Source organism: Dermacentor silvarum, chromosome 1 (assembly GCF_013339745.2).
Source record: "Dermacentor silvarum isolate Dsil-2018 chromosome 1, BIME_Dsil_1.4, whole genome shotgun sequence".
In the NCBI taxonomy this organism is placed as follows: domain Eukaryota; kingdom Metazoa; phylum Arthropoda; class Arachnida; order Ixodida; family Ixodidae; genus Dermacentor; species Dermacentor silvarum.
The window spans coordinates 18766900-18793856 of record NC_051154.1 but is presented as its reverse complement, the minus strand read 5'-3'; the positions used below and the strand labels follow the sequence as shown (position 1 = coordinate 18793856).

Sequence of the window (26957 nt, the reverse complement as noted above, 5' to 3'; positions counted from 1 at the left end):
GCCTGGGATGAAACAAGTGAGAGAGAAAAAAAAAAGAAGATTCGCTTTAATACAAAGGAATGGTGCACTCAATTTCAGGCACATACATGCATTGCAGTGAGGATATCTAGGTACCGTTTGTTGTTTCATGGGAGGCAAGAATTTACCCGAGCATAGCACGAAGCTACAAAGGAAGCCAGTTTCTCGAAAAGTAAGCTTCGCAGTTGAATGGAAATTCCCCCTAGGCCAAGTGATCGAACCCGGGACCAACGCCCTTCGGTCGCGCTACTATCTGAGCTGACCGGGAGGCTAGCAGCGCGAGGGCGAATTAATCGACAACTCGAAGCACACGGACACTGAATATGGTGATTCAGTTGTGCGAAAACCTGCAAGGTGTAGGAAGGTTCATGAAAGGGAATGACATCCTTTCACGAACCTTCCTACACCTTGCGAGATTCCACAGAACTGATTTGCCATATGTCGATTCATAAATGAACAGAACTGCAACACTAGCACAGACGGCTATGTATAAGCCGATTCGTTGGTGTCCTGTGTATTCAGCAAGACAGCATGGGTGGCAATGTCGGGGAGCGTTCGCACAGAAGGCTTCGCTCTCAAATAAAGGACAGCTCAATGTCGCTGTGCCTCTGTCACTTGTTTGCTGTCCTAATGTGTACTTCAGCTACTCTATTTTCTGTAAATTTTGCAATAAATAAAAAGTAAGCAATCGTGAAACCAATTAAAAAATTGAGATGACACCACGGTATGGACGCCAATAAATAGCAAACAATGACTCGCCCAAACTAGCAGCTTACCAAAACCGACCAAGCGCGGATTATATGCCTCGCACACTGTTTGAAACTTTGGCTATAAGGATTCACTTTAAGCTGTACTTGTCGTCCTGCTTAACCGTGCAGTCGTTAGGTCGACGAAATTACAATGGTGTATGGCAAACTGTATAGATGATGAAAAATAATGACTCGTGTTGTTCATAACTTCCTCCGCGCAGAGGGAACGCACTTGACGGCACGAAACTGTGGTGAGCAGAAGGTGCTTGTTCAAAGGGCACATAACATGCTCGTTTTTATTTGCCCGTCTTCCTCGGCATGTAGTAAAACGTGCCAGATTGTGTTATTGGATGAATAGAACTTTGTTTATATCTCCGTACAGGGATTGTTAAATCAATTTTATCGGCAGCAAGTTTAAAATTTAGTTCCTGCTCCTCTAAAATTTCTTCTTTTGCTTTTATTATATTATATCAACTTTTTGACTCAAAGGACTCTGGGCACGCTTATATTGTTCGCGCGAGATCAAAGCCTTGCCACGTTGCTCTGACTGCAAGCTGGGCGTTTTCATCGTTTGGGCGCAAACCTCCCGCAAGGCAACCGCTCGTTGGAGCTGGCAAAAGTGTTTGATGCGAATGCATGGCCTGTGTGACCGTCGGTTATTGAGTTTTCTTTTCTCTTTGGCATGAAATGAATATGTTCAAGGCAAATGGGCGCCTATCCGTGTACAGTATAAACACCGACATTGCAGTGGAGATCGATAACTCCAACCTTTCTCCATGGCTACACCCATTAGAGAGTTATAGAATAGGGCACCCAAGCCACACCCAAGCCTTGGGGGACGCAAACTCCATTGCGGGCCCTGTGCTCTCTTTTGTACGCCCGGCGGTTTGCCTCCCTCAACTCTTGGGCACCCTGTGCTTGAAAATCTCTACTTTGATTCCTGCCAGTGCGCATGCATGGCGGCCAAGTGCGTTCCACTACTATTATATTCCCTGAACAGGCTTCATTACGCGTTCTCGGATTAATCGACGGGAAACGACAGATAATTGCAAGGCACATTTTTAGAGTAGATATCTCGGAATATCTGCTAGTCGCAGGATTCCTACTAAGGGGGCATGCGTGAGCGCTGACTCGCCCGGTCCGCGATTGAAAAATGTGCTTTAAAGTAATTCTTTAAGAAACTAAGAAACTAATTATTGAGTTACAGTTGCATAAAGGACTTTAGTTATACTGAAAAGGTTCATTGTGCGCAATTGTGCGCAATTAGCGCACAATTGTTGATTACCCTCAAGGCTAATAACCTATCGCTGAAAAACAAAACAAAAATAAGCACTCTTTTTGAGAACTCCTTAAAGCCTTCACTCGAACGTTCGGTATAATGGCAAACTGCGAACACGGAATCATTTTTTCAACGCGATTGTAATTTTTATATTGTAATGGACAGTATTGTTTTTAGCTTTCCCTTTACTTTGAAATAAATAAAAATATCGCGTTTTTGGTAGATTTCCGACTCGCGATAATCTATGCTTTCTTCCTTGTTTCTTTTAAATTTTTTTTTACTCTCAGTTTTCGGTTTGATTCGGATTCCACAACCGTCGTTACTTTTTTTTTTATTTGAATATACTGCAGGCCCTTCACGGCCCGTGCAGGAGTGGTACAGAAATGTAATGATAAAAAAAAAAATGGTGAAAACTCAATACACTGAATGGCATACAAAAGTCATACAGAAATGTAATGATAAAAGAATCATGGTGTAAAGTCAATACACTGAATGCAGCTAATAAAAGAGTCGATGTTATTGCAATACACACTATCATTAGTTAACTTGTTCCACTGGGAAATGGCCGACGGAAAAAGGGAGTGTTTGTGAACATTAACACGGACTTGGGGGAAGATAGATTATTTTGGAATGATTTAGTCTGGTTGAGCGTTTTGGAGGATCTTGCAGGTAAAGAGAACGTGTTATCTGGAAATGACCATGGTATAATTGATAGATGAACTTTAGTCGTGATATTGCTCTTCTCTGCGAGAAGGATTTTAGGTTTGCCCTTGCGATGAGACCTGAGATACTAGACCGCCTTTTGTAATTCGAATATACAAACCTAACTGCTCATTTTTGTATGCGTTCTACTTTATTTATAAGGCGTTTTTGATGAGGGCTCCAGATTAAATCAGCGTATTCGAGGCATGACCTTATTAGTGGTTTGTACGCATTTAGTTTGACTTGTGGTGGTGCTGCGCGCAGTTTCCTTTTTAAGAAGGATAGTTTGCCTTCGGCTTTTTGACACATGGTCGAGATGTGGGGCTCCCAGATAAGGTTAGGCGTGAGTTTAATACCTAGGTATTTTACCTGGTCGCTTTTGTTGATTATTGAGCTTCCGATCGTATATGTAAAGTTAAGCGGGAGTTTCTTATTTGTGAAAGAGATGTAATGTGTTTTTGATGTGTTCAGTTTCATGCCCCAAGTGTGGTACCAAGAGTAAATTGTTTGCAGTGAATTGTGAAGTTCTATCTGGTCGTCTGAGTTGTGTACGACTGTTTACACGACACAGTCGTCAGCAAACAGGCATGCTAACGTGCTAATTTCAGCTGCATAGTGTGATTACGCCTCCACAAAGCTGCCGTCACAAATACGCGTCCAGCCTTCGAAGCGCTCCCCCGGTGCCTCTCTATGTGCACAAACAATTAACTCTGAGCCTCATTAAAAACGCTAAATACTCTGTCATGCAATAATTATTAAGCCTCGTTTTTATTATGCTGACAATTAAACGGGTTCCACGTCATTTGTACCGATATTATCATTTTTGTGCGCTGTCAACCTGCTCGCGAGCAACGCATTCGTGATTTCAGTGCTAGGTCAAGTCGCCTTTCTTGAATCGCAGTTTGAAGCTGCACTCAGCGATCCACGACGAACATGCGACCTATATTTCAACCTGTGAAACGGGACACCCAACAAAGTTTGCACTGAGAAGCTGACTTGGTTGTATATGTAAGCAACACGCGTAAGGTTTAAATGGATGCTTTTCGAAAATGAACAGTAATGGGTATGATGAATGATTAGCATAATTTAAAAATATCTTCAAGAAGAAAGTAACAAACAGTTAATCCATATAATATAGCCTACAAGACGTAGCTTAGAGAGGAAATTTTATATTCAAAAAGAAAGTGCCTAAAGAAAATATTACGTGGGTGACCTCGCACCGTGGGTATTGGTCGCTATACCCTCTCGTCGACGCAGTAGGCAACACCGGCTTTCTTGTTGGCCGAGGAATTTGTGTGTATGTTCGCGCATATATTCTTGGTATGCAAACGGCCTCATGCACCGCTTGTTTATTTTGTGTTGAAATTCATTTGTAAGGCAGTGATTATATATGCTATTTGATCTATACTATATACTATACGTTATTCAATCTATACTGTCGTACCTTACTGTGGTTGCCCCCAAAGAGAAAAAAAAAAGGAAAGTTCTGACGGGTGGGCAGTTCGGATTATTGCGGCCTACCATTAGTTTTGCCCGCGACAGCACAGGGGGCGCTGGCTAACCTCATTCTATCTCCGCCTTGCCCACTACGTCTAGCGGACTATTGTAGAAGGTAAAAGCTTAAACCTCCAATGGTGTTTGTTATTGCAAACATTGAAAAAGAGTGACAAGTGGCGTGACAGTATCAAAAGATCTTTTTGCATCAAGTACTGGTAAAGGCAATAATAAACTGTGAGACATATTTCTCACACCTCCCTCATACCCAGTTACAGCAACGTAGACGTTGTAAATTTGCATATTCTCCGTTGTATATTTCCTTCTCACAGAAGCCTAAATATTAAACAATCAATCAATCAATCAATCAATTTATTGATACCGATGTCGTAATTCGCTTACCTATGCAATTATGTATTTACGTATCCTGCCACGTTATTCGATCTATGTATACTGTCGTACCTTACTGCATTTTCTTCCAGGGAAAAAAAAAGTTATATTCTGGGGTTTCACGAGTCAAGAACCACCATATGATTATGAGGCATGACGTAGTTGGGGGCTCCCGAATAAGTTTGACCACGTGGAGTTCCTCACCCAATGCACGGCACACGAGCGTTTTTGCAATCCACCCGATCGGAATGCAGCTGCCGCGGATGGTATGGAACCTTTGACCTCGAGCTCAGCAGCGCTACGCCTTAGTCACTGGGCTACCGCGGCGTGTCCCCCAAGAAAACACGTGCGGCTTTATACTTGCTGTACATAATGTTAATTGCGAATTATGTTATACTTTGCCGCACGCTTGCTTGTTAAGACATTGCACTCTCCCAGCCACCGCCTTTAATGCCTCGAAGGCGCAGCAGGTAAAAATACTATAATCAATATTGATAATGTATATCTCGCACAAAAGAAGGCCAGGGTACGCACAAGGTAGACAAAACACAACTGTCAGCATAACAAAGCAATCTGAGGAGTAGTATAGGAGGGGTGTTGTAAGAAGCAGGTGCCTTGCCAGTATACTGCAGGCAACTATACACCGCCTTGGCGCTGCTTGTCTATATGACGCACTCGGTGAATATAAAATATAGAAGGGCGCATCTGGGCCACGAGCGCCTCGCGACAGGTCCTGGACCAAACCAATAGTGAGGAAGAGCTTGATGTGCTTTCCAGAGGTAGTAGGCTGTGCGAAGTTGTTCACTTGTACAGCTGGAGCACAAAAAGCGAGGATGTAAAGGACTTTCTGCAGCGGCCTCCGCCTCCCCATGTATTGGATGCGGCTAATGAAGCCGCTCTGCGATTACGTGTAAGCGTGAGGTGGCATCGCGGTGTCGGTGTCATCATCCACAGCAGGATGGAGGGAAAACGCGGAGATCTCCAATGACACCATTTCTGCGTCATCTATTCTATGCATGGTAATTTCCTAATCTCATCACATCACCACATTGTCTGACACCGTCGGGTATACGTTTCCATTCTTTTGGCATGCACTCAGCTACTATACCCTAATGGACCAGCGGCTATTTGTTCCACGCAGTATAAGTGACATGTCCAACTCAACTTCCTCAGCAGTAATACCACCCACCCCCATTTCCTCTCTTATGAGTGTCATCGTCTTCCTATGTCTCTTAATGTTACGCCAAATATTTTTCCTCCTATCTCTCCTTGCTTTTAATTCTTGTTAGGTTTCTTTGGTATCTTCTAAGTTAAGGCCCCATCAGTTAGTATACTGCATTGATTACGTGGTTCTCTATTCAAGGAGACTTGCACGCTGCCGTTCATGACTCCAGGGTTCGACTAAATATAAAAGCGCTCCAACCAAAGTGGTATTTTCCTCTGCAGATATAACTTGCCTCTTCGTTGCCTAATGAGGCTGACTCTGATTCCCTCGCCATGAGCATTAGTTTTACTAGCTGATTCACACCTTTCCTGAATGAGGTTGTACCTCATCTCCAGTTGTTAGTCGTCTCCATAAGGTGGAGTGATCACTGCCCGACTAACATCGTGCACCATGCTAGCTTGGACGTAGAATATGAAATGTATTTCGCTTCTCGTATCCCCGTTTGGACTTTTCCATTGCCGCGTTTGATCACTGCGTTTCCTGAAGAATGTACTGATTATTCACAATTGATTACTGTCCGTCACCAAGCTATATCGTCTACTTTTTTTCTGGAGTCGATACAATACTTGTTCTTCTTGCCTGCCTTTTCCTTACATTTGTAAGGAAGTCGTCCCGTGACTAAACAATTTTAATATTTCTCATTGCTAACTCTGCACCCTCAGACAACCGTTCTACCTCTTTGCCAACATGACTGGAAGTTGATGCACGGACTTGTAAAACGTGTAAACGAACTCCTTTTGCCCGTGCCAGTCTCGCTCATAAATAGCGCATGCCGCCTTGCTTTGCGCTCCCCTCTACAGATTGGTGTGGGTTGGCCTGACAACATCTATAGCCTTGGCTTTCGCAGCTCGCTTGTCGTGCTAACAAATTCGGGCTGCACGCGCGATGGCTATGGCAGGGACATTTAGCCGCCATAAAGGGGCCATCAAAACGAGCGCCAGGTTGAGCGCGTTCACTGGTTGTTTTCGAGATCAGGGCACTGGAGGCCATGTCGCGTTTTTCGGGTTTGTTTTTTCACCTTTCCGATAATAATGCTTTCAAATGTTTTCTGTAAAAAAGCATTTACACGTTGGCTGCAAGTTTAATACTTACAAAGTTAGCTAAATATTCGTTACAACTTATTCATTTCGAGATACCCAAAAAAAAAAATATATATTGGAGGCTTCTTCAGGCTTGCCCGCCACGGTAGCCCAGTGGCTATGGCGTTGCATTACTGAGCCCAAGGCCGCGGGATCGAATCCCGGTCGCAGCGGCCGCATTTATACGCAAGCGAAATGCAAGAACGCTCGTGTGCTTAGATTTAGGTGCACGTTAAAGAACCTCAGTTATTCAAAATTAATATGGAGTCCCCCCACTACGGCGTGCCTCATAATCGGATCGTGGCTCTAGCAGGTAAAAAACACCAGGATTTCTTTCACCAGGATACAGTTGGCCTTATCCACATAAAAGGCTTCGTATTCGCTTGAAACTTTGTCTCTGTTAGCAGAGACAGCGATGATATATAGCCGATGATACTTATTTCTGACAATGAAGTATATGACAGTGATTTTCTAAGCTGAACGAGATACTTTCCAGCTTTCCTCATTATCACAAGCTAAATGAATTAGGCTTTTACTCATGAAAACTAAACGTATTGTATCCCGAGCTAAAGACAACGTTAGCAGTTTTCACCTCTCTGTTGTTTTTAATTCACAATGTACCGATATCTTTGGTGCTCGTAAGTCATCCGGGGCATACTTTTCGTGGGAGTTGAGAAGCCTAAGTTAAACATATGTCAACTTTTCTCCTAACCAGGTGTTCTATCTCACCACCGCTCAAAGCCTGCATTAATATACGTACATGTTGTTTAATTCGGACTTAATCTTCACTGCACCTCAATGGGGGCACAAAAAATCAATATAATTAAATATCCACGATAAGTAAATCGTGAAACGATATTGACTGTTTGGTTTAAATTGCTATTGTACTATAGCCATTGACTATATTGCAATATATTAGCAATACATATGTTGTAACACGTTTGTTTGATCATGCCACTCTCAAAATGTACGTGTATTACAGCGTGCCTACCTAGCTTTGTCAAGCTGCTTCCGGGGCTTTCAGCCAATATGACCAACCGTCAAGCTTATTGTGTGATTAATGAACATGGGAAGGTTCTGCGGCCCAATTCAAAAAGGTTTTGCGTTCCTATAAGAACTTTTTTTAAATCAAAATAAAAGAAAGAGCTGTAGTCACCCACCAATGGTGACAGCTACTCCTTTTCACATAATAGTAACAATAGTTAAAAAGAAATGTTGTACCATAAGAAGCAACAACGTTATAGGTTCGTACAATCTAGAGCAGAGTTTGATAAGAGTAAATGAAGTTACTCGGCGAACTGCCACCAATGACATTATGTTACTCTCCCGGTATAACTAGCCCAGTCTCAAACCTTGACATTAAGTTAGCTGTCGCGATTAGCCGGCTCCTGTTTCTACGACCAGCTGTATATAGTTATAGGGTTCTGCGTTTTCGGAAGAATCCGATAAAATTCAAGTAGCACTCGCCAGTAAAAAAAAAAAAAAAATGGCGATCCGGATTCATACGAATAACTCAGAATTTCGGGGCCATAAGTTGTGTTCGCGTGATGGTGCCGCAGCAATAAAATTCGAGCGAAGAAAACGCAGCCGGCGTTCTTCGGGAGAACAAACTGCTCGCAGAACGAGCTCATCAAACTGAGGTTTCTAGTGGGGTATCGGAGCGATCTGCCCTCTATAGAAGCGTTTGTTTTTGCCATGCGCCTGCATATAAGTGGATGGAATGACACAACTGCGATAACGACTGCATGAAGACGCAGCCTCCCAGAGTGCTTCTGCGCTGTTTTCAAGTGGAGCCGTGCCGTGCAGGGAAACAAATCTCACCACATGCGCTTCACCAGCGTGTCATTCCGGTACCGTGCTGAGATTGTACAACCCAAGCATGAAGGTGCCAGCAGCATTCGACAAGCAGTTGTTTTTTGCCGTTTTACCACTGAAGCATGACACTACCCTGCTGACAAGGGCATCTGGCGTACGCTGTTCAAGAAATTGTTGAGACTATAATTTTCCAAAAGATGTCTAAGAGGTTGACCCGCCCACTCACGCTGGATGGTGTACTCAATGCGAACGCTGAAAGGTCATTCTTAATGCTTCGTTACGTAAATCGAAAAGAGCACTTCCTAATGACAGAGTGTAACATCGGTAAACATTTATTCATATATTACAGTAAACTGTAATGGCGATAAACCCACCTTTTATCGTAAATCTTCAATATAAATAAGAAACGTCCCTGCTGCTGTAACTTTTTTTCTTCGAAATATGTTGTTATGATATAGTGTGGGCGAAAGTATAGGTGCATGAATAACGCAAACCAGAAAAAGAAAGGCCGAGAAATTTCGAATTTTATTGCGCCGTATAAATGAAAGCGTCGAAAAACTCAGATTTCTGCGAGAAAAAAATCTGAAAAGCACCTTCCGATTCTGCCCTGAAATTAACTCCGAAAAGGTAATGCATAAAATGCTTCCTGAATACGGCGACTGGATGTCTGCAGATATCAGTTTCACGAGTTCTTTCATGTTTCGTATTAAAACTAAATTTGAAGTAACGCGCGTTGTCCATTGGTTAGTTGTACTCGCTCTTGTAATGACTCATGGCGTATATAGGAACACACTCACACTCTATAGTCTAAATCTTCAAATACAGCTCTTGAATCGCGTTCCCAAAGCGCAAATGAATGCTGGGAGTAAGGTATGCTGTCTTGGGGCTTGAGTGAAAAACGCTGCACACAATTTGCAACACATAAATTGGACCGTATCATTAGGCGTAGTACTTGGAGTGAAGCTTTCATGCTCAGGCGGCCGCTTTTACGCGCTGCATTCAGGCTGTCAACTTAGACAGATTGCATATAAGCACGCACTTGCTCGCACATATGCGCGCGAAGTGTATATGCGGGTCTTCCTTTCGCTTAACGATCTAGCTTATTTGGCAGTATAATTTAGTGAAGCGCGCCGCAACCCTGCGGCGCAATGTTCCATCAGTTCTGCAGCGCGCGCTGTGTAACCGCCACGCGTCCATTAAATGGATGAACGGCACGCATAACGCACCTCGGCGCACAGCAGGCGCATTCAGTGTGCAACCTTTTTTGCATCTTCTGCGCATAACTTACCAGCGATGCGTGCTGACTACGCGGGCGCTTTACTTGTGGTCAATGCTGCTGGCACGGAGCAGCAGTGCGAGGTTGCAAAAGAGCGCTGCGGTTCACAGTCTGTGTTTTAAACGCCTCTTCAGCCAAACAAGTGCCTGTACACACGTGTCAAAAAACATGGTAATTACGTAAGTTCTCCTGGCGGGCTTTTTAATGTACACCTTCAAGTACGCTCTGCAGGACCTCAATAAAGTTTTTCATGCCATACCATATCAAGTTCAGAGACGAAATAATTGCTTAAACGCCATGGCGATCATTTTCGGTCTTTTTGCGGATATTGAGAAAACGTGTCTGTCTTGTCCTACTTTGTCACGTGCATCTTGCAAAATATGGTGTGATGTTACTTTTCCACTTACACCTATTAGGTATGTTTAATTTAAGCTGCATACAATTTGCTACAGCTAGCGAACTATGTAACAACAATGTGTGATTGTGCGCCGTAACATATAATGTATGTCGCTAGTTAACTTTGAATTTATCCGGTGGTCTTGCTTTCCCAAGTTCTCAGACAACTTCCTCAAAACAATAATGGACCGAATTCCCAAAGTTTTTGGTTTGTATTCAAACCAAAAGGCCCGTATTCTTTCAAACCCATATTCATAAAGAGCTCTTACGCTAGAATATGTTCGCAATAGCAAATTCCCGTTCATCCCGATGCTGGTCATATTATTAGCGAACACGGCGGGCCACGGGTAAAGAGCACTTAGAAACCAAGAGCTTCGGGAATTCGGTCCCAGTACACTTCTCATGAAAGCTGCGCAGTGTCTTTCACCCCCCCCCCCCCCACCTCCCTTCGCACGTGTAGGGTAGCAAACTGGACTAAGTATGGCTAACCTTCCTGCCGTTCCTTCTTCTCTTCTATCTCTCTCTCTCTCTGCGCAGTGTCTCGCGTGTTATATGGTGCCCCAGCTAACTTTATCCAAGCCGTTCCTGTTATAATTAATAAAACACTGTGCAAGATACAATTTTAAGACCTGCAGTGTTCGGTCATCTGACCTCTGACATCCGAACGCCGTCGGTATTATAATCGCATCTTGCACCGTGATATTTGTATCTTTCTTTTTCTTACAACAGCTTGGCTAACTTTAGCTGGGACACACGGTATTTCAGCTGCTGATGAGCATGAACAAGCATGCTGGCTTGCAGGTGCTCTGAACCATGAAGGGAAAACTCAAGACGCCTTACGACGAGCCTAGAGAATTGAGACGGGCCTGGCTTCGTCTTTAAGCAGAGTCAGATTTGGTTAAATATAGTAGTCTATAGAGGAACAAGAAAGTGGACAAATAATTGAAAAATGGATAACGAGATCTTTTTGCTGAAACATCATCTGCAGGCGGCACATGAAACGTGAAAGGTAATCTTTCTTTCCTCTTCCAGAAATATGGAGGCCGTTTGCTCAGAATACCTGGTGCCTAGCCAAAGGATGCTTTTCAGGTAAGTGCAAAGGGCGAAAGCCGCAGTTTTTGGTCGATTCAAGCGAATTCTGGGATGATGCTCAAGGTGTCGTCACAGCCGTCTGCAGTGCCTTGCCAGACTAACTCGCCGATAAATTTATCGAGAAAACGAGAATTGCGTTATCAAAGCCCACTACTACGCCTTGATAACAGCGTAACACTAAAATACTTGGTTTAATAGATGTCTTTGTGCCCACCTACGACAAGTTCTGGACAGTTATACGTAGCTCTTGCTAAGAAAAAAAAAACGTAGTTAACCCTGTATAATTGTCTTCAGTAATGCGTGATTAGTGACGGAGGGTGTTAACAAATTTTTCATGTGCATTATCCAAGAAACAAAGAGCGATATAAAGCTCGCTATGCTCTATAGATCACTAGTGCATTATGGGTGAAACGAAGTAAATTACATCTCAGTTGAGATGGCGAGTCGGTGTTTCGCGGGTCATCTAATGCGCAGACCAGATAGCAGATTCGTTACGTGTGAGAAAAATAGAATATATATATATATATATATATATATGCGTGCCTGACGGTCTCTCCCAGAAATCTCCAATTTCCAACAGCTCCCATTCCATTTTTCTCAGGAGGTCGTCGCCTCCTTTTTCTAAAAAACAAAAACAGATATATATATATATATATATATATATATATATATATATATATATATATATATATACAACGGATGCGGCGATGAAAGGCAACCGAAGGGCCCGATTTTTATTAGGCATAAACTAAGGAGCCAGCAAATAACACCAGGGCAGCAAAGAGGAAATTATCTGCAGTTGTTAATTCAATTAAAGAAATGATAAATAAATGGAAATGAAAGTGGATGAAAAAAAAAACTGGCAGCAGGTGAGATACGAACCCACGTCTTCGCATTACGCGTGCGATGCCCTTACTAATTGAGCTACCGCGGCGCCGTTTTCCCATCCACTTTCTGGGGTATTCATGTTTATCTACTTGTAACCCTCAGAGTGTTAGCCAGCGCCACCAATCACTGCCTAGGCGGTGGATGTGGGACATCCTTTCTGCCACAGGCGTCACGACTACACTTTTTGGGTGAAGGCAACTGTTCAATAAACCCATACATGCTACCTGAAGGCATCAAAGCTGCCGGATGCGAGCGCCTCGCCATGTAATGAACGAGAAGAAAGTTATTTCATCCACTTTCATTTCCATTTATTTATCACTTCTTTCATTCAATTAAGAACTGCAGATCCCTTTGCTGTCCTGATGTCATTGTTTGCTGCCTTCTTATGATATGACTATATACGTATATCGTTAGCCGTAGGCAATGAACAGCGATACGCAACTTTGTTTTCTGAAGATGCACCACAAGGCCCGTAATTCATAAAATGAGGAAATATTAATGTTTTTAGAGCTGTTACTTTTTCGTTAGATCCGCTTCTGGAGGACACGGAGGTAAATTTTTCGTTTAAAAATTTCTGCTGCACACTTTAGAAGAAGCTTTAGATTTCACATCCTGAATACGTGGCCGAGTGGGTGGCACGATCTATACGCTGATTTCATGGCTATTTTGTGCTAAGCCAGTATAATGTGTAATGCTAATTATTTCCTCCTGATTCCGCACCATTCCTATTATCGATCGGCCGATTCTGGCAATAATGCGAGCCTGCTGCGAGGAAGAGAACTGTAAGACGATCGTTACATTATTCGGCCCCATCCTGCGCCCTTTGTATTGCTAACGCCAAACAGCGCATCTCGCGTCGATTGGTTCTCAAAGCGCATAGGGGCGAAAGCGCAGACCGGTGACTTGAAAGAGTAGCGCCTATTTGTGGTTCAGTGTTGGCACAGCATAAATGCGCTTTCTTTGCAGCCGGTTGCTGTTTTTAATTACGTAATATTTAATTCATTGTTCCATGCAGCATGCAGCTCGTCACAATGCCGGGCCAAATTCACAAAAGGTGTCTTTCCTAAGAACATTTTGTCATTGACCGGCTTTCTTTGCTAATAATGTGTGAACGATCATGTTTGACTGGCGCATGTTGATACGAAACATTCTAGGGTGAGACGTGCTTTGTGAATACGGGCCACCATCTTGTGAAAAGGCAGCGCAACATTGGAAACATGCCTCGGTGCATGTGAGATGCGCTGGACTCCATCACAGAGTCCTGCTAGCCTGATGCATCATGACATTGCGGTAGAGCTTGTTGTTTGCGTATCGTATACGAAAGGGATATAAGTGGGATAAAACCAGGCAAACGAACGAAGAGCATGTGCCCGTCTTCGTTCGTATATATATTTTTTGTGTGTGTGTGTCATGTACTTCTCGAGCCTATAGGGGCCGATTTCACAAATATTTCCGTTCGTAAGTGATCTCTGCCTTTGGCCTGCCGTCTTCGCTAACGATAGGTCCACTTTCATAATTGGCTGACATCTGTGCATCACGGACAGAAGTGTTCGTAAGAGAAAGTTTCAGCTAATCCTCATGCTCGACATAGCGACAAGGCGGCCCTCCAGTGGCAGGCAGCATTTGCGAACGGAAAGCTAACCCCTAATGGCGGAGGCTCTCCTCTGCGAATGTCAAAAGAAAGTCGAGGCGTCGTGCTGAAAATTGCGCGCCTGCGCAGTGTGGGCCTGGGTCGCGCGCACTTCGAGAAGCAGCCTCCCTCCAACCTGCGGAAGAGCAACTTCTTCCACTTCGTGGTCGCGCTGTACGACAAGGCCGGCCAACCTGTGGAGGTCGAGCGAACCGCTTTCGTCGGATTCGTCGAGAAGGGTCAGGTGGGTCAGGCGGCGCAGTATTCATTGTGCCTATACTAAGTTGTCATTTCACGTAGCACATTCTTGATGAAAGCGTCAAGTTTGCTTGAAACTATACGTGTATCGGAATGGCAGAAAGACTAGTCCTTGACTGCATTGGAATGGCTCGTCCGTAATGTATTAAAAATATGCATAATGGCGAAGCGAGGGTTATACAGCGCGTAATATACATACAATACAGTTACTTCAATGGAGCAAGAAAAGTGAAATATAATATTGCACTAAAATTATGTACATTTTACAGGACATGTGTACAGGACATGTATACGAGTTGAATAAGTAAAACCAAGTGAGCGAAATGTTTATAATTTTACCTGTCATAAAGTGTCCCCCAATGAGTCTACACAAAGTGTCCCCTACCACAGTTCTACATTGTGTTGTATCGGATTTCAAGAGACGCTTACAGAATAAATTACTCACATTCTTTGCTCGCCGTAAAGAAGAGTAAGGTTGTACATAACAATTTTCTCCACAGATAAAATGTTAACAGCCTGTAATGATGAAGGAGCGTAATTGCAAAAAAAAAAAAGCATGCGTTATATTGCTCTAGCTTTGCTAAAAATATGGGCCTTGAGCAAAGGCAAATAAATTTATCTCTCAATTTAAAATGCTTTAGTCTATGGCGTCGTCATGCTGCATAGACTTACAGCTTGCATCTTTTACAAAACAACAGCCTATTTTGTAAAGAAACTGAAATAAAGAGATTGCTAGAAATAAAATCACTTCAGAACACTGTATGGATCAAATGACCCCGCGAATACACGAAAAATTGCCGCGCGACTGGCCGCTCGAGGCACTTTGCGTGTATTCGCGAGCTTCTCCCACGCTCGGAAAAACACTTTTATGTAGCTCGTATTGAGCAACAGAAAGCTGTATCGGAAGCTTTTCACGTTGCTCTACAATTTCCTCATTTACAATTTTCATCTTATTATAATATTTGAGAAGTTGATAAATAATAAAGACTAATTATCTAATTAGGCGGAATGCAAAAAATAATCTGAGTATCTCCAAGCGACGGCAAACAATTTACCTTGGTTCTGTCCAGCACCGCGGCATATGCATATTTTTAAATCTTGGTGTATGATAGTTGGGACACCCTGTACATGCTGGTGAGGTTCACCACGTGGCGGCCCCAGCAAGACAAGTTACTTTTGCCGTTCTTTTGTCTACACAAGAGAGGCAGCCTCTCGAAGTGTTTCACATGCGTACAAGAGTAGTCAGTGATGGTAATTAAATGCGTACTTTGACCGAACATTTGGAATATTCTTGCTGCAGCGCTTCGAGCAGAGTGTCGCGGTGTTTCTCGTGTCCTTATGTGGCTGTCTTGAACTTCACTTGCAGAAAGTGAATATTATTGTTCTTCTGGAATGGCGCCACCAAAAGCTATGGCCTTGATGTAATTTACTAAGAGCCGAGATGCGACGACACTTGTTGACTAAATAGGCAAATGAATTGCTTTAATCCTCGAGGAAGTATACCTGCTGCTAATAACACTGCAGGCGTCGCGCTTGTGCTCTTACACGCGCAGGCTAACTGACGGACTTTATTGATTGACTTCTGAGCCCATGAAAAAGGCGTACAGCAATAAAACTAATTTTATGTCAGCTTGCAAGTACATTCGTCGAGGCACTCGGTAATCATATCAGCTGCCGTCAACTTAATGACGACGAAGCTTGCGTAGTTAATGCTGAGCACTTATTACAGCGGAGCTGTTAGAACCTCGCTATAATGATCATTCCGTCGTCCGCAGCTTCGCCGAGCTGGGGGAGAAAGAGAGCTGAGAGAGAGTGAAAGCAGAGTATAAAATTAGCATCGCGCAGCATAACGGATGCGAGGTGTGAGAGGAGTGAGGCAGGCGGTAGTGGGACGCGTAGGGCTGCTGCCGACGCCGACCCCGTTTCCCCGCGTTCCCGCCGAACGCGCCCGGTGTCCGTGACTGCAGCCGATGCCTCTGGCGGCGGCTCGGCAGGTTGAGGACCAGAGAAGTGGACACTCGTCGCTTCCGAAAGACAGCGGAGATGGGGGAAGCCCAGCAAAAGTTAGACTAAGTGCGTGGTTTGCCGCTACTTTACTAGGCTTTCCCCAGCTCCGCTGGTCTCTGGTGTTTGCGATAGCAGAGCAACGCATAATTTTTTTACACGAGAACGTCGTCCAGTCGTCTTAAAACAGCGCGCAAAGTTCTTCATCATGAAGAAAGAGAGCGAGAGAAGAAAAACATGGAGGTTAACGTACCAGAGGCGAGTTTCCGGTTTGCTACCCTGCACTGGGGTGGGAAATGTAGGGGGTTGGAAAGAGGGCAGAGAGAGAGGAACAAAAGAGGATAATAAAAAAAAACTTGGAGGACGCTTCAGCTTCACCTTTAAGAGTAGAACGCGACAGCGTTATCGGGACCCGTTCGCATCGCATCGTTCGCATACGGCAAGTAGGCTTCATTCACTGCAACACTGAACGTGGGAAAGCCAGCTTACAAAGACCAAGCTTACACCGATCCCCTTAAAGTCGGCTTCAGTTTTAAACTGAAATGCATTGCTGGAAAGACATTTTTCCAGGGGCAATATAAGTGGTCCTATATTAAAATGTGAAGGCCCTAGCACCTTTTTTTATTTTATTAATTGTTTGCTATTGCCACGACGCGCGCAGGTCTGGTAGAAATGTTTGAGTTTCCTCGTAGCAGAATTAGGCTTTCTTGTACATTCAAATTACAATCCGACGGCGAATCCGACGCCGAATGGTAAAGTCGTACTTTACCATTTTTCTGACAGATTTCACTGTGAGAAATTCAATTTTTGTTCACTAAAACCTTGCACCACGTAGAGGGCCTGCGCGGTCGATGTGGTTGGATGATTTTCTCCGCCACCCGCGATGTCACGCCGGTACGTTGCCGACGCCGGATTTTCTGCGATACGGGGCCCTAAACGCTATCGCGTTAAAAATGGCATTAGATCAGGTTGTGTGCTATGGTATCGCCGCAACTGCGAAGACTTGCACGAGACATCTATCAATCATGCGAATACAAAAACTGTAGGCGTTTGTAAACGCGACGCCCAGCCACAAGCAACGTGGTAAACTTTAGTCGCATTGGGATAGACCAGTCTAAGACGCAACAGAGGGTCAAAGGAGTGCAGTCACGAGTGTGAACATCCCGCTTAATTGATTATAATCATTCTAACGCATTGCGACAAGCAAGTAGGCCAGGCTTCCGCGCTGCACCTGTTAGCGGAAAGCGCTGGTTGGTCGGCACTTTCGTTGAAAATGGTTTAATGACCCGGCAGCGGCCAGCCCGTCAGCGAATATACATATGCTGTTACAGTTATCTTTTGCGGAGTATAATTTGAGGCACGTATTGCGGCAGAAGGCAAAGTTTGACGATGCTTACATCATCCATAGCTTTAATATTGGCGTAACAGGTAAATAAATAGGCCGCCATGGCTCCCTTTACCGGCTGCATACAGACGCAGCCATGCAAAACTGCAATGTCGCAGGTCGGCCCGCGCGCACCCATCCGTGCATGCGCAATCAGACTCGACGCGCTGCTCGCTTTCCAGTGAAGATTTTTGGCGAGCAACCGTTTAAGTCATTGCAAGAAGAAGGCCGCTAATGAGGAATGGGGTCGCGGTACTTCTCCTCAGTGGCAGCCAAAGGTGGGGCCCGCGAGAAGAAAACTAAAACCGCAACCTCGGGGCGGAGTGGTGCGGCCTCGCAAGATGGGCCGCGTGAGGAGCGCGCGCCTAATTACGGCCCCGTGCTGCTTCTTGTGCTGGGTGCGGAATGAGATCACCCAAGTGTATACTCGACGCCCGGGTGTGTTTGCTTAACCTGTTGAAAGAGCAATCACCCGCGGTATATCGAGGCTGGCCGTTAAATGAATCTGTTTGAACAGCTCTCTCTGTGTGCGTGCGTGCCTGCAACTTTGCGCTCCGGGAACATTGCTCGCTTTCTGCTAACTGCCTCCAGTTGCTTCTCACGCCTTATTCTCGATTTGTTTATTATTTATCTCGAAAAGTAGTTCACTGGTCACGACTCTGAGACCGTTAAGGACGCTGATTGACGTCAGGAAGTAACTTGCACCGACGTTTGTCTTATGCGTCCATACAACCAAGAAAGCCCCCCCCCCCCCCCCACCCTTTTTTTTCTCTCTCTCTCTTTCTTTGCTTATTATTATTATTTTTTTTTTGTCTTTGCTTTTCACTGTGTTTCCTTTAAGCCATTCGTAGTCCAATCGCTTAACTTGCTTGGAAAGTGCAGAAAAGTTGCGGCAGTTAGCGCTGTCAAGCGATGTTGCTGCCAAATAAAACGTCGCGAGAACCGTGTCGTTATGATAAGTTGACAAACGCGGAATTCGCCTGTTCACCGAGGGCTGTATTACATTCACTCGTATACTTGCAACGCGTGTACGAAAGGTGACTGTACAGAGTATAGGCACTCTCACTTGCACGACCGCGCCGTGGTTGAAGCTCTGGTCACGAGCCGTCCACGGCTGCATGTTCCCTGTGCGTGGCTGAGTGTGCGTCTTGCAGGAATCGGACGGCCAGAAGACCAACAACGGCATCCACTACCGGCTCCAGCTGCTCTACGCCAACGGTGAGTCGAGGCGGCCAACACCTAATTCCCCTCCCCCTTTTTACGAGCCGGTCTCCTGTGGGATTACCGGAATGGGCGCTCCGACAGTGCGCCTCCAGATGGGGCCGCCGATCGTCGTAAAACAAAGCGTGTGCCCACGCTGCGAGTCGGCACCCCGAGCGACGTCACGCGCGCTCGCTTTGCTGCAGCAACGCTGATCCAATCAGCGCGGCGGACGCGACACTCCCACGAGGCCAGGCTTCGGGAAGGAATTTTTTCTCGCATCGCGCGCGGAGATGCATGCAAACAACGAGCGAAGGCTGCAGAACCACATTTGGTTGCGCAAGAACAAGCCGCTCGGTACGGTCGCGCGGGCTGAAGCAGCGCTGCATGCAACTATTTAGCGACCGGCGGGCTTCAATGGCCCGTGGGTATTCGCTTTGGTTACGAGCGCCCGAACGCGGGCGGCAGAACAGTCGTAGCCGAGAGAAACATAACAAGCGCCCCGCGGACGCTAAGCCTAGCGTGTTTGCAACCGGCGAGTCCAAACTCTGAATGGGATTCCTGCTGCTTTGGACGCAGATGCAGGCTCTAATCAATGCCGTTCCTGAAAGTTGTGTCCGAATGCTTCCATAACTTGCGCGCTGTACCACAACTCTTCAGTTGTAGCCCGGCTGCTAATGCGGCCTCTTTGACAACCCTCGATGTGTTAGGACAAGTTTTGGAGATGGATAATCACGTGTACACAGTATATATAGTATGTATCACTGCTAGCCTGCAAAGGCCTCACATGGCGCGGGTACTGATTCATGTAGATTTTGGCTTGCTAAAACCTGGGCTATATCCCGGGATAAAGCGCTGTCATTAACGTGACTTATTTGGTTTAATTGTGCTGCGTTACTGCTCATTCACTTCTGTATGTGGGCTTTATTATCTTCAAACACCAAATAATAATAATAATAATAATAATAATAATAATAATAATAATAATAATAATAATAATAATAATAATAATAATAACGTACTGTGAACGTATACTCTATATTATCACAAGTGCATTTCTCTTCTTCACAATATTGTAATGCGGAGCTGTGCTTATCCGTCGGCTTGCCACTGCTAATAGGTTAAAAATTTGAATACCTAGAGCTGTTTAATTATTTCTACCTTTAACCTTGGTACGAGGTAATTGTATAACTTAAATCTGTTGCACTGCTACTGTATATTTTTTCCCACCACGGCCGCTGTCGTATACTGCCGACTCAGCCAGTCGTCGCGCCGAATGGTATAGTTAATGGAAGGTGATCAAGTCGGAAGAATTAATAGTGGGGCCGTACTGTGCCGGCTTCCTTATAGCCAGTAACACTTAGGACTGGTAGACAGCGAATGTATTCAGGACCCCGTTAATGCCTCTTGCTGCCTCAAAAAAAGCGCTGGTAAACACTGTGGAATAAAACCAACTGCAAATTTTGTCACTCGTTAAAAAGGTGTTTCATTCGCTTCGTGCAAGTCTAGCGATGCGCCGCATATTAAGGTAGAAGAATAAAAAAAAGACGCATACAATAGTTCTTCAGAATAGTTGTAGCCTGGGCAGATGAACCAGGGATGGTATTCACAAAAACTTGTTACGCTGGAATTGTTCGCAAGAGAAAATTCAAGCCAATCCGGACGCTGGACATCTTAGCGAAAGCGGCCAGCCGATGGCAAAGAGCACTTACGAACGAAAAGCTATGTGAATTCGACCCCAGAACTACTTGCGTGCAAGCGGGGAAGCATGCGCTTGCGGGGCGACGGTTACTAATACGGGCGTTGGACTTCTTTCAACGGCGGTGCGCGCGGCGGGCGCCGTCAGCGGAACCTGCTGGCAGCGCTCCACATTTGGCAGCCGTGTGAGCGCGCGCTGAGCGAGCCCCTCTGTTCCTGGCGCAGGTGTCCGGCAGGAGCAAGACCTCTACGTCCGGCTCATCGATTCTGTCACCAAGCAAGTGAGTTGATGTCACCGCTTCTGCTGCCCGGTGGAGGGCGCGCTCGCTACTTCGGCCCCGCAGCCCATAAGCCGGGCGGCGATCATCGGGGCTCGCCTCCGGGTTCCGCTCGTTTTCTGCTTTTCTTCGGCCCTGATTGGCTCTTCTTGTGATGGGCTTCCTCCGCGAAAGGGGGCCTTGTAGCATGCTCTTTTCGACGGAAACGTTACGTCACTGACGAATGTTGCTGTCGCACTTGTGCAGCTGCTGAGTAAATCAAGTGTTTATACTTTTTTTCCCCCAATTCGGGACCGAAAGCACGCGATGGCAAGACATGACCGTTCCGCGTCGCGTGGCGCTGCAGTACAAGTTCGATCCTTTCTATAAATGGATTTTAATTTCAATGCGAACACGAAGCGACCCCGGTCCTTACACACAGAGGTGGTTTAACTGCCACACGTCTAGCAGCTGAGGCTTTCTTTCTTCTTTTTGTAACACGTTTGTGACTACATAGTACATAGCACCAACGCCGTGGACCTTGGTGACTGGGGCCCGAAATTATCCGCTGGCGCTTCGTTTTCGCCCTGGGGGAGCAGGAACAGGTGGTTGCATCTTTTCCCACACGGCACTCTCTGCACGTACGTGGTGCAGTCCACGTGGTCATTAATTGTGCCGCGCAAGTATGCCCTTATAACTAGCGCGACGCGCAGCGGTCGTGCGAAGCCAGTGCACGACGAGATGGCTCTTTGTCGTCACACGTGTCGATGGAGGCGTTCAACGACTTCCACACCAGCTTGGAATCGTAAAAGTGCGGCAACGTTCCCCCGTGGATGCAAACATGTATATCATTAATTTTAGTGCGACAGCATGTTAACAGCTCGAAAGGATTGTTCCTGCCTTTCCGTCATACGCCGTGGTCGTAACCTCTCCCTACACCGCCAAGCAGAAAAACTTGGCGCCGTTGGGAGCCAGACGCGCTAACCACTGCATGCAGATGTATCGCGCAACTCTCGGGCGCCGCAGACGCGTCTTTCGAAACTGTGAGTCGACGCCGCGTATACTACAATGACGCAACAGCAGGCAGTCTGATCACGCTGCATAGCTAGTGACAATGCAGCATTCGCGTCCATCTCGCAGAGCAAGCTCTTCGCTATCTTGGATGTCACGCAGACTTGTACACGTTACAGAAAAAGGTACCCGACTAGAATTACAATTACTTCATTCAAAAATTGATTACAGTTGCAAATTACTGCCCCGCGAAAGTAATTGAGGGCATTGCTCAAAAGTATACGATTACTTCTAAGTTATTTTCCTCCCAACATTTACTAACATTGCGCAGATACAGTATATATAGATAGAACGAGTTGGCCTGGCACTTTCACAGGGTCCTCTGCAGCCCTTCACACATTGCTTATCTTCACCAACAATTGCGTTTCAAAATTTTCGTCGGTCCTCCTCCCTCGTTTTCTTGTAAAAACATCAGCAGCGTGACACTGTTAACTCGATCGATGTGAACGCCGGAGGGAAGGGCGGTGTTGTAATGTACAAACACCGCGCGCACAAGATTGTGGCTGCTCAATGCCGCGATGATCGCGTCTGGATCCTCTATGACCCGCAGCATTTCATGCTTGTTGGGACACAAAGAAAGCGCTCCCGTAGGAAATCTGTAGGAAATCGCCTGTATATGATTTCCTAACGTCCGATGTGGCCAGTCACTATCGAGTTATGCCCAGCACCGGTTCAATTAGTCGGCCATCACCAGTTGGAGCGTAATTTTTTTTCGTTTTGTTTTTCTTTTTTGTCTTAGCATGCGCATTCGTGAGAATTCTGTTTTGCCCGACCACGGGCGTTCTACTGTGGCTCCTAATTTGAATGCTCTAAGCATTTGACGAGATAAGCCTGTTGCAGCTTATCTCATCAATAGAGTAATTGGTTACATGTGATGTTACTGTAAAAAATAATAAAAATAATAATTAAATTACAGTGAGCGTTACCGAGTAAAAAACTGATCGGTCAATTACAAAACTGATCGATAAATTACAAGTTACGAAACAAATTGTTGGCGCAGTGACAGCCTCGTTTTATTTTTAATACATTATCCTCGTTCACGAACGTGCTTGATATAATCTTCATACTTGCCATAATAATTCGCATTTTTCTTTGTCTCTTATCCTCTCCCTTATTTACTATGTATACAGACTGTTTCAAGGGTTTCAATGTAGCTACGTACTTTGGACAGCGCGCTGCTTGTAGCGCTCAGCCTTGCGTCAATTCAGGTGTAGGCACTCTAACTTTCAGTATGGCACAACAAACATGTTTTCTGCTTCCTAATATATATGGTTATCGAAGTTCTGCCGCACTCCGCTGCGCCTCAAAGCAGAATGCAGCAGAGCTTCGAGCCAACAGAGATGGATTTTGCACACACGCCAAGCGGCGTGGCCAAATGGCCGTAATATAGCAATTTATTCAAGTTAGTGTGAATGGCAACCGTTCAGACAACTGCGGTAGCAAAAGGAACAGCGTGACGTCAGTCAACAAAGCCGCCTTCTCGAGCGGGAAGGTGGCCTCTTGCATACGGTGCACAGCGGCAAAAAGTGCCCCGAGAAAAGCGGATCGTCACTTGCACTTATATAAGCACAAAATGTTGGCAGGCGGTCAAGAAGGGCGGCTCAGACGCCGTTGTTCCAATCCATATCGGTGCATACCTCAGCGGACGGCATCGGCGGGATGTACGTTCCATCGTGTTGTAAGCGTTAAACGTTCCTTCAATGAACTTGCTCATGAAAGTCGAGGTCCTTATTCGAACAATTATAAGTCAGAGGTCGGGGGGGGGGGGGGGGGGGGGGGCAGTTTCTTTTTGTCATTTAATCGAACCGCGCAATAAACTCTCATGCAGTACAAGATACCTATATGCTGTACGTGACCGCGGTCAGTTTGCTCTTGTCAACGAGGCTGACCTGACGAAGGCAACACGAGCGCGGAAGTTGGTGTGCTGCCCAGCAGTATATTGGCCGCAAGCACGAAAATATTCTTCTTCGAAGATGTGCGCACACAAAGCCAAGTACAGAGTCAATGCGTCTCGTTACTGTTGGAGCAATCTGCCTTATACGTGAAAGTGATGAAGTGGTCAATCTGACTCGTTAAGCGAAGCGTACCAGCGATGTGCAAAGACTCCTGCTGTGGTTCCGTCTTAGTTCGAGACGTTGCCCTTCCGATTGCAGTCACAGTGCCGAGGAGGGACTTGGCCATGAACCTCGCGGAGCGTTCGTTTCACCCCAACGAAACGCGACGAAATGAATCGCATTGAAGCGCGCACGTTTCTCTCTCTTTTTTTTTTCCACTCTCTTTTTGTTTCTTTTTTTGTTTGTGCGCGAGACGCAGCTTGTCGGCCAAAAAGTTGTCACGCGGCCCCATCGCGAGGAAGGCAGCCGCGGCGCCATCAGAGCCGGCGGCAGAAGCCCGCCAACTCAATTTGGGGTCCGTCCGGCCGCCGCCGAGGGAGGGGAGCCCACCGGTGGCCAATCTATGGGAGGCGGTCTCCCCGGGGACGGAGCCGCTAGGCCTAAGGCGCTCCCGCCCACCACCCGCGCGGCAACGGTCCTTCGGCACGCTATACGCCGGCACACGCAGCGCGGCGGCAATCGATGCACAGCAGTGTGGGGGCAGCACCCCAGTTGCAACGAAGGCGCTCAACTAAGCACCCGATGGGCACGCCAGAGTAGAGGCCACGCTGAGCACCGATCCTCCCAAGTGTGCTGACGGTGCATCCAAAAACCAAACGCGGTCAGGCTTGTCTCCGGGAGCATTTGTTATGATCACTGAGTCGCCATATTCGATCTCTGTCTTCCTTGACAGCCGTGGTCTCCTCCGTCGTCTACTTCCGCTCCTGACCATCTTATATAATCCGGAGGGCTGCACTATATAACAGCCCCCTTTCGGGAAACTACATTTCTCACGCGCGTTTCCTATTTCTTCCTGCCAATAACTGCTCAGCTAAATGCGGCTCCCCTTTCTTGTGTATGCGACAGTCAACCTGGTCTTATGCAGTCGAGGTATGTCTTGCGTGCTTGTCGTGTGATTATGACGAGACTGATAATGTATCGTTGTAGTGATGAAGCAGTCAGCGCGAAAGCTGCATGTGAGTCTCGAAAACTAACTCCTTATTGATGCCAACTTGCGTCCAGGATAACAAGTAACGCTCAGAACACAACGATAGCGGCGAGCACAATCGTCGGTCGTCGTAGTTTGATCCATAGGGTCAAGTATGCCGGCTATTTTATACGTGACTCATCGTGCATTCCTGAATGTGCACCACATCTATTCGTTTCGCGCACGCGTTGTTAGACAAGATTATTTCGCTGTATAGAATCGGCGCGACAGCATTCGAGAAAGTTCCGATAGACGCTGACGCGTCTTGCGCCCAATGGTATTATTGTGACATTGGTTAGCCGGTGAAAAAGCACACACCAGAAACATAGAAAGAACGTATACGCGTCCCAATGCCCCCCTCCTAAATAGCATCGTACCGGTGCTGCTAAACAAAACATGAAATCGAAGGAAGTATACACGGTAAAGAAAGAAAAAAAAAGAAAAAAAAAAAGGTACGAAGGCCATTCAACCTCTCTAGTTGACGTCGATCAAAGACAATGTCTTTTTGAGCGAGTTGAGGGTGGGAATGGGGTGGTGTCACTGCGCACGGCACTCTATCGCGTCACGCCTCACGTGAAGTGAGTAGGCGGAACGTCGGACTGCTTAAAATTTTTTCACTGCACTGTCTTGGGAATCCGCCCACTTTGTTAGACTGCACACTCACGGGAACAGCTTTAGACTGCACGTACCCTCGGAAACAGCTTTAGACTGCACTATCTTCGGGATCGGCCCATGAAAGAGTCTAGAAACACACGTACACGATATGCAAATGTGGGGATGATGACGCTGGAATGTTGCGGGTGCCGAGCAGTGGCCGAATGGCATGACCTTGAACTCATAAAAGCCGCCGTGTTATAGACGGTCTTTTCTCGATGAAAACCTCGATTTGTGACTCGCAGCTTTGGCACTGACTGGTTGTTTAACGTCACTAGAACGTGACGTTTACATCATAAATTTTACACTACTTCTATAAGTATAATGAACAAAAAGAAAAAGAAACATGGAATGGTTGGACGCCATATGGCAGGTTTGAGTAGGAAGCCCGTGTTGGCGCGTGATTTGCTAGAGGGAACAGAAAGTTGTCCGACTCAAAGCATTGATGCTATCGACGCAGCAGTACATGTAGCCGAATCAAATGTTGATGAGAAAGCTGTGGTGTTGAGTCTAACGTGACAGCAGCGCACGAAAATGTAGACGCCTGCAGTGCTACTTCAGTATAGGTTCATTCTATTTCCAAGGTACAAAAGGCTCGGTCTACCGCTCATTGCAGAATCACTCCTTTTTGCGGCGAGCTCATAAATGCCTTGCTTTATTTAGCCGCTCTGAGGCCCTTCGTCGTGCTTGGCTTTGCCATATAATTTCATATTGTGACCACCAGATGGGGCACATGGTGGTGTGACTGTCCTAATTGGTGCAATGGGGGAGCAGCGTCTTACCGGTTTAATGTACGAAGGCGTTTTATTAACGGATAATCAGAGAGATGCAGTTTTCTATGGGGGCGAGGGCGACGCCTTAAGGCTTGGCGGCGTTCCGTGATGCAATCGACCGGGCTTTGACATTATAGTAATACGAAACACTTAGTGCACATGAGTGCATATACGCCCGCATATAAATCAAAGAGCGAAATAATTTCATATAAAAACGGGTCGTCACAGAGAAACGAAACGTATAAGTGAAACAGAGAGATACGTCAAGAATCGTATGTAGCACAAGGCGCGTGGGAAAGGGCAATGATTCTAAGACTTGCAGGGCGTTTGGCAACGCGGTGCTGCGCCTAAATTTGTAGTGCTATGTGAATTAGAGGTTAAACAAAGGGTTGTTCAGAAGATTGACGCTAGGTGTGCAGGGAAAAACTACAGCAGCGTGCTAATTTAGACCGGTATATGCACACTTTCGTGAAGAAATGCGCTGTATAGAACATGGCATAAAAGGACGAGCTCTGTTCTAACTAACAACCGTAAAATTTATTCG

At 45.9% G+C, this 26957-nt stretch overlaps 1 protein-coding gene across 2 annotated transcripts in view; it reads left to right on the top strand.

The window, feature by feature from the left end:
• The window catches only part of LOC119457518 (transcription factor collier-like), a 117742-nt gene that overhangs the window by 15015 nt on the left and 75770 nt on the right, over positions 1 to 26957 (top strand). For both annotated transcript variants that reach the window (XM_037719115.2, XM_049665139.1), the window contains exons 2-5: positions 11456 to 11512; positions 14124 to 14277; positions 18834 to 18897; positions 20803 to 20858. In XM_037719115.2, coding sequence (XP_037575043.1) covers positions 11456 to 11512; positions 14124 to 14277; positions 18834 to 18897; positions 20803 to 20858 — 331 coding nt within the window. The remainder of the gene's footprint in view (positions 1 to 11455; positions 11513 to 14123; positions 14278 to 18833; positions 18898 to 20802; positions 20859 to 26957) is intronic.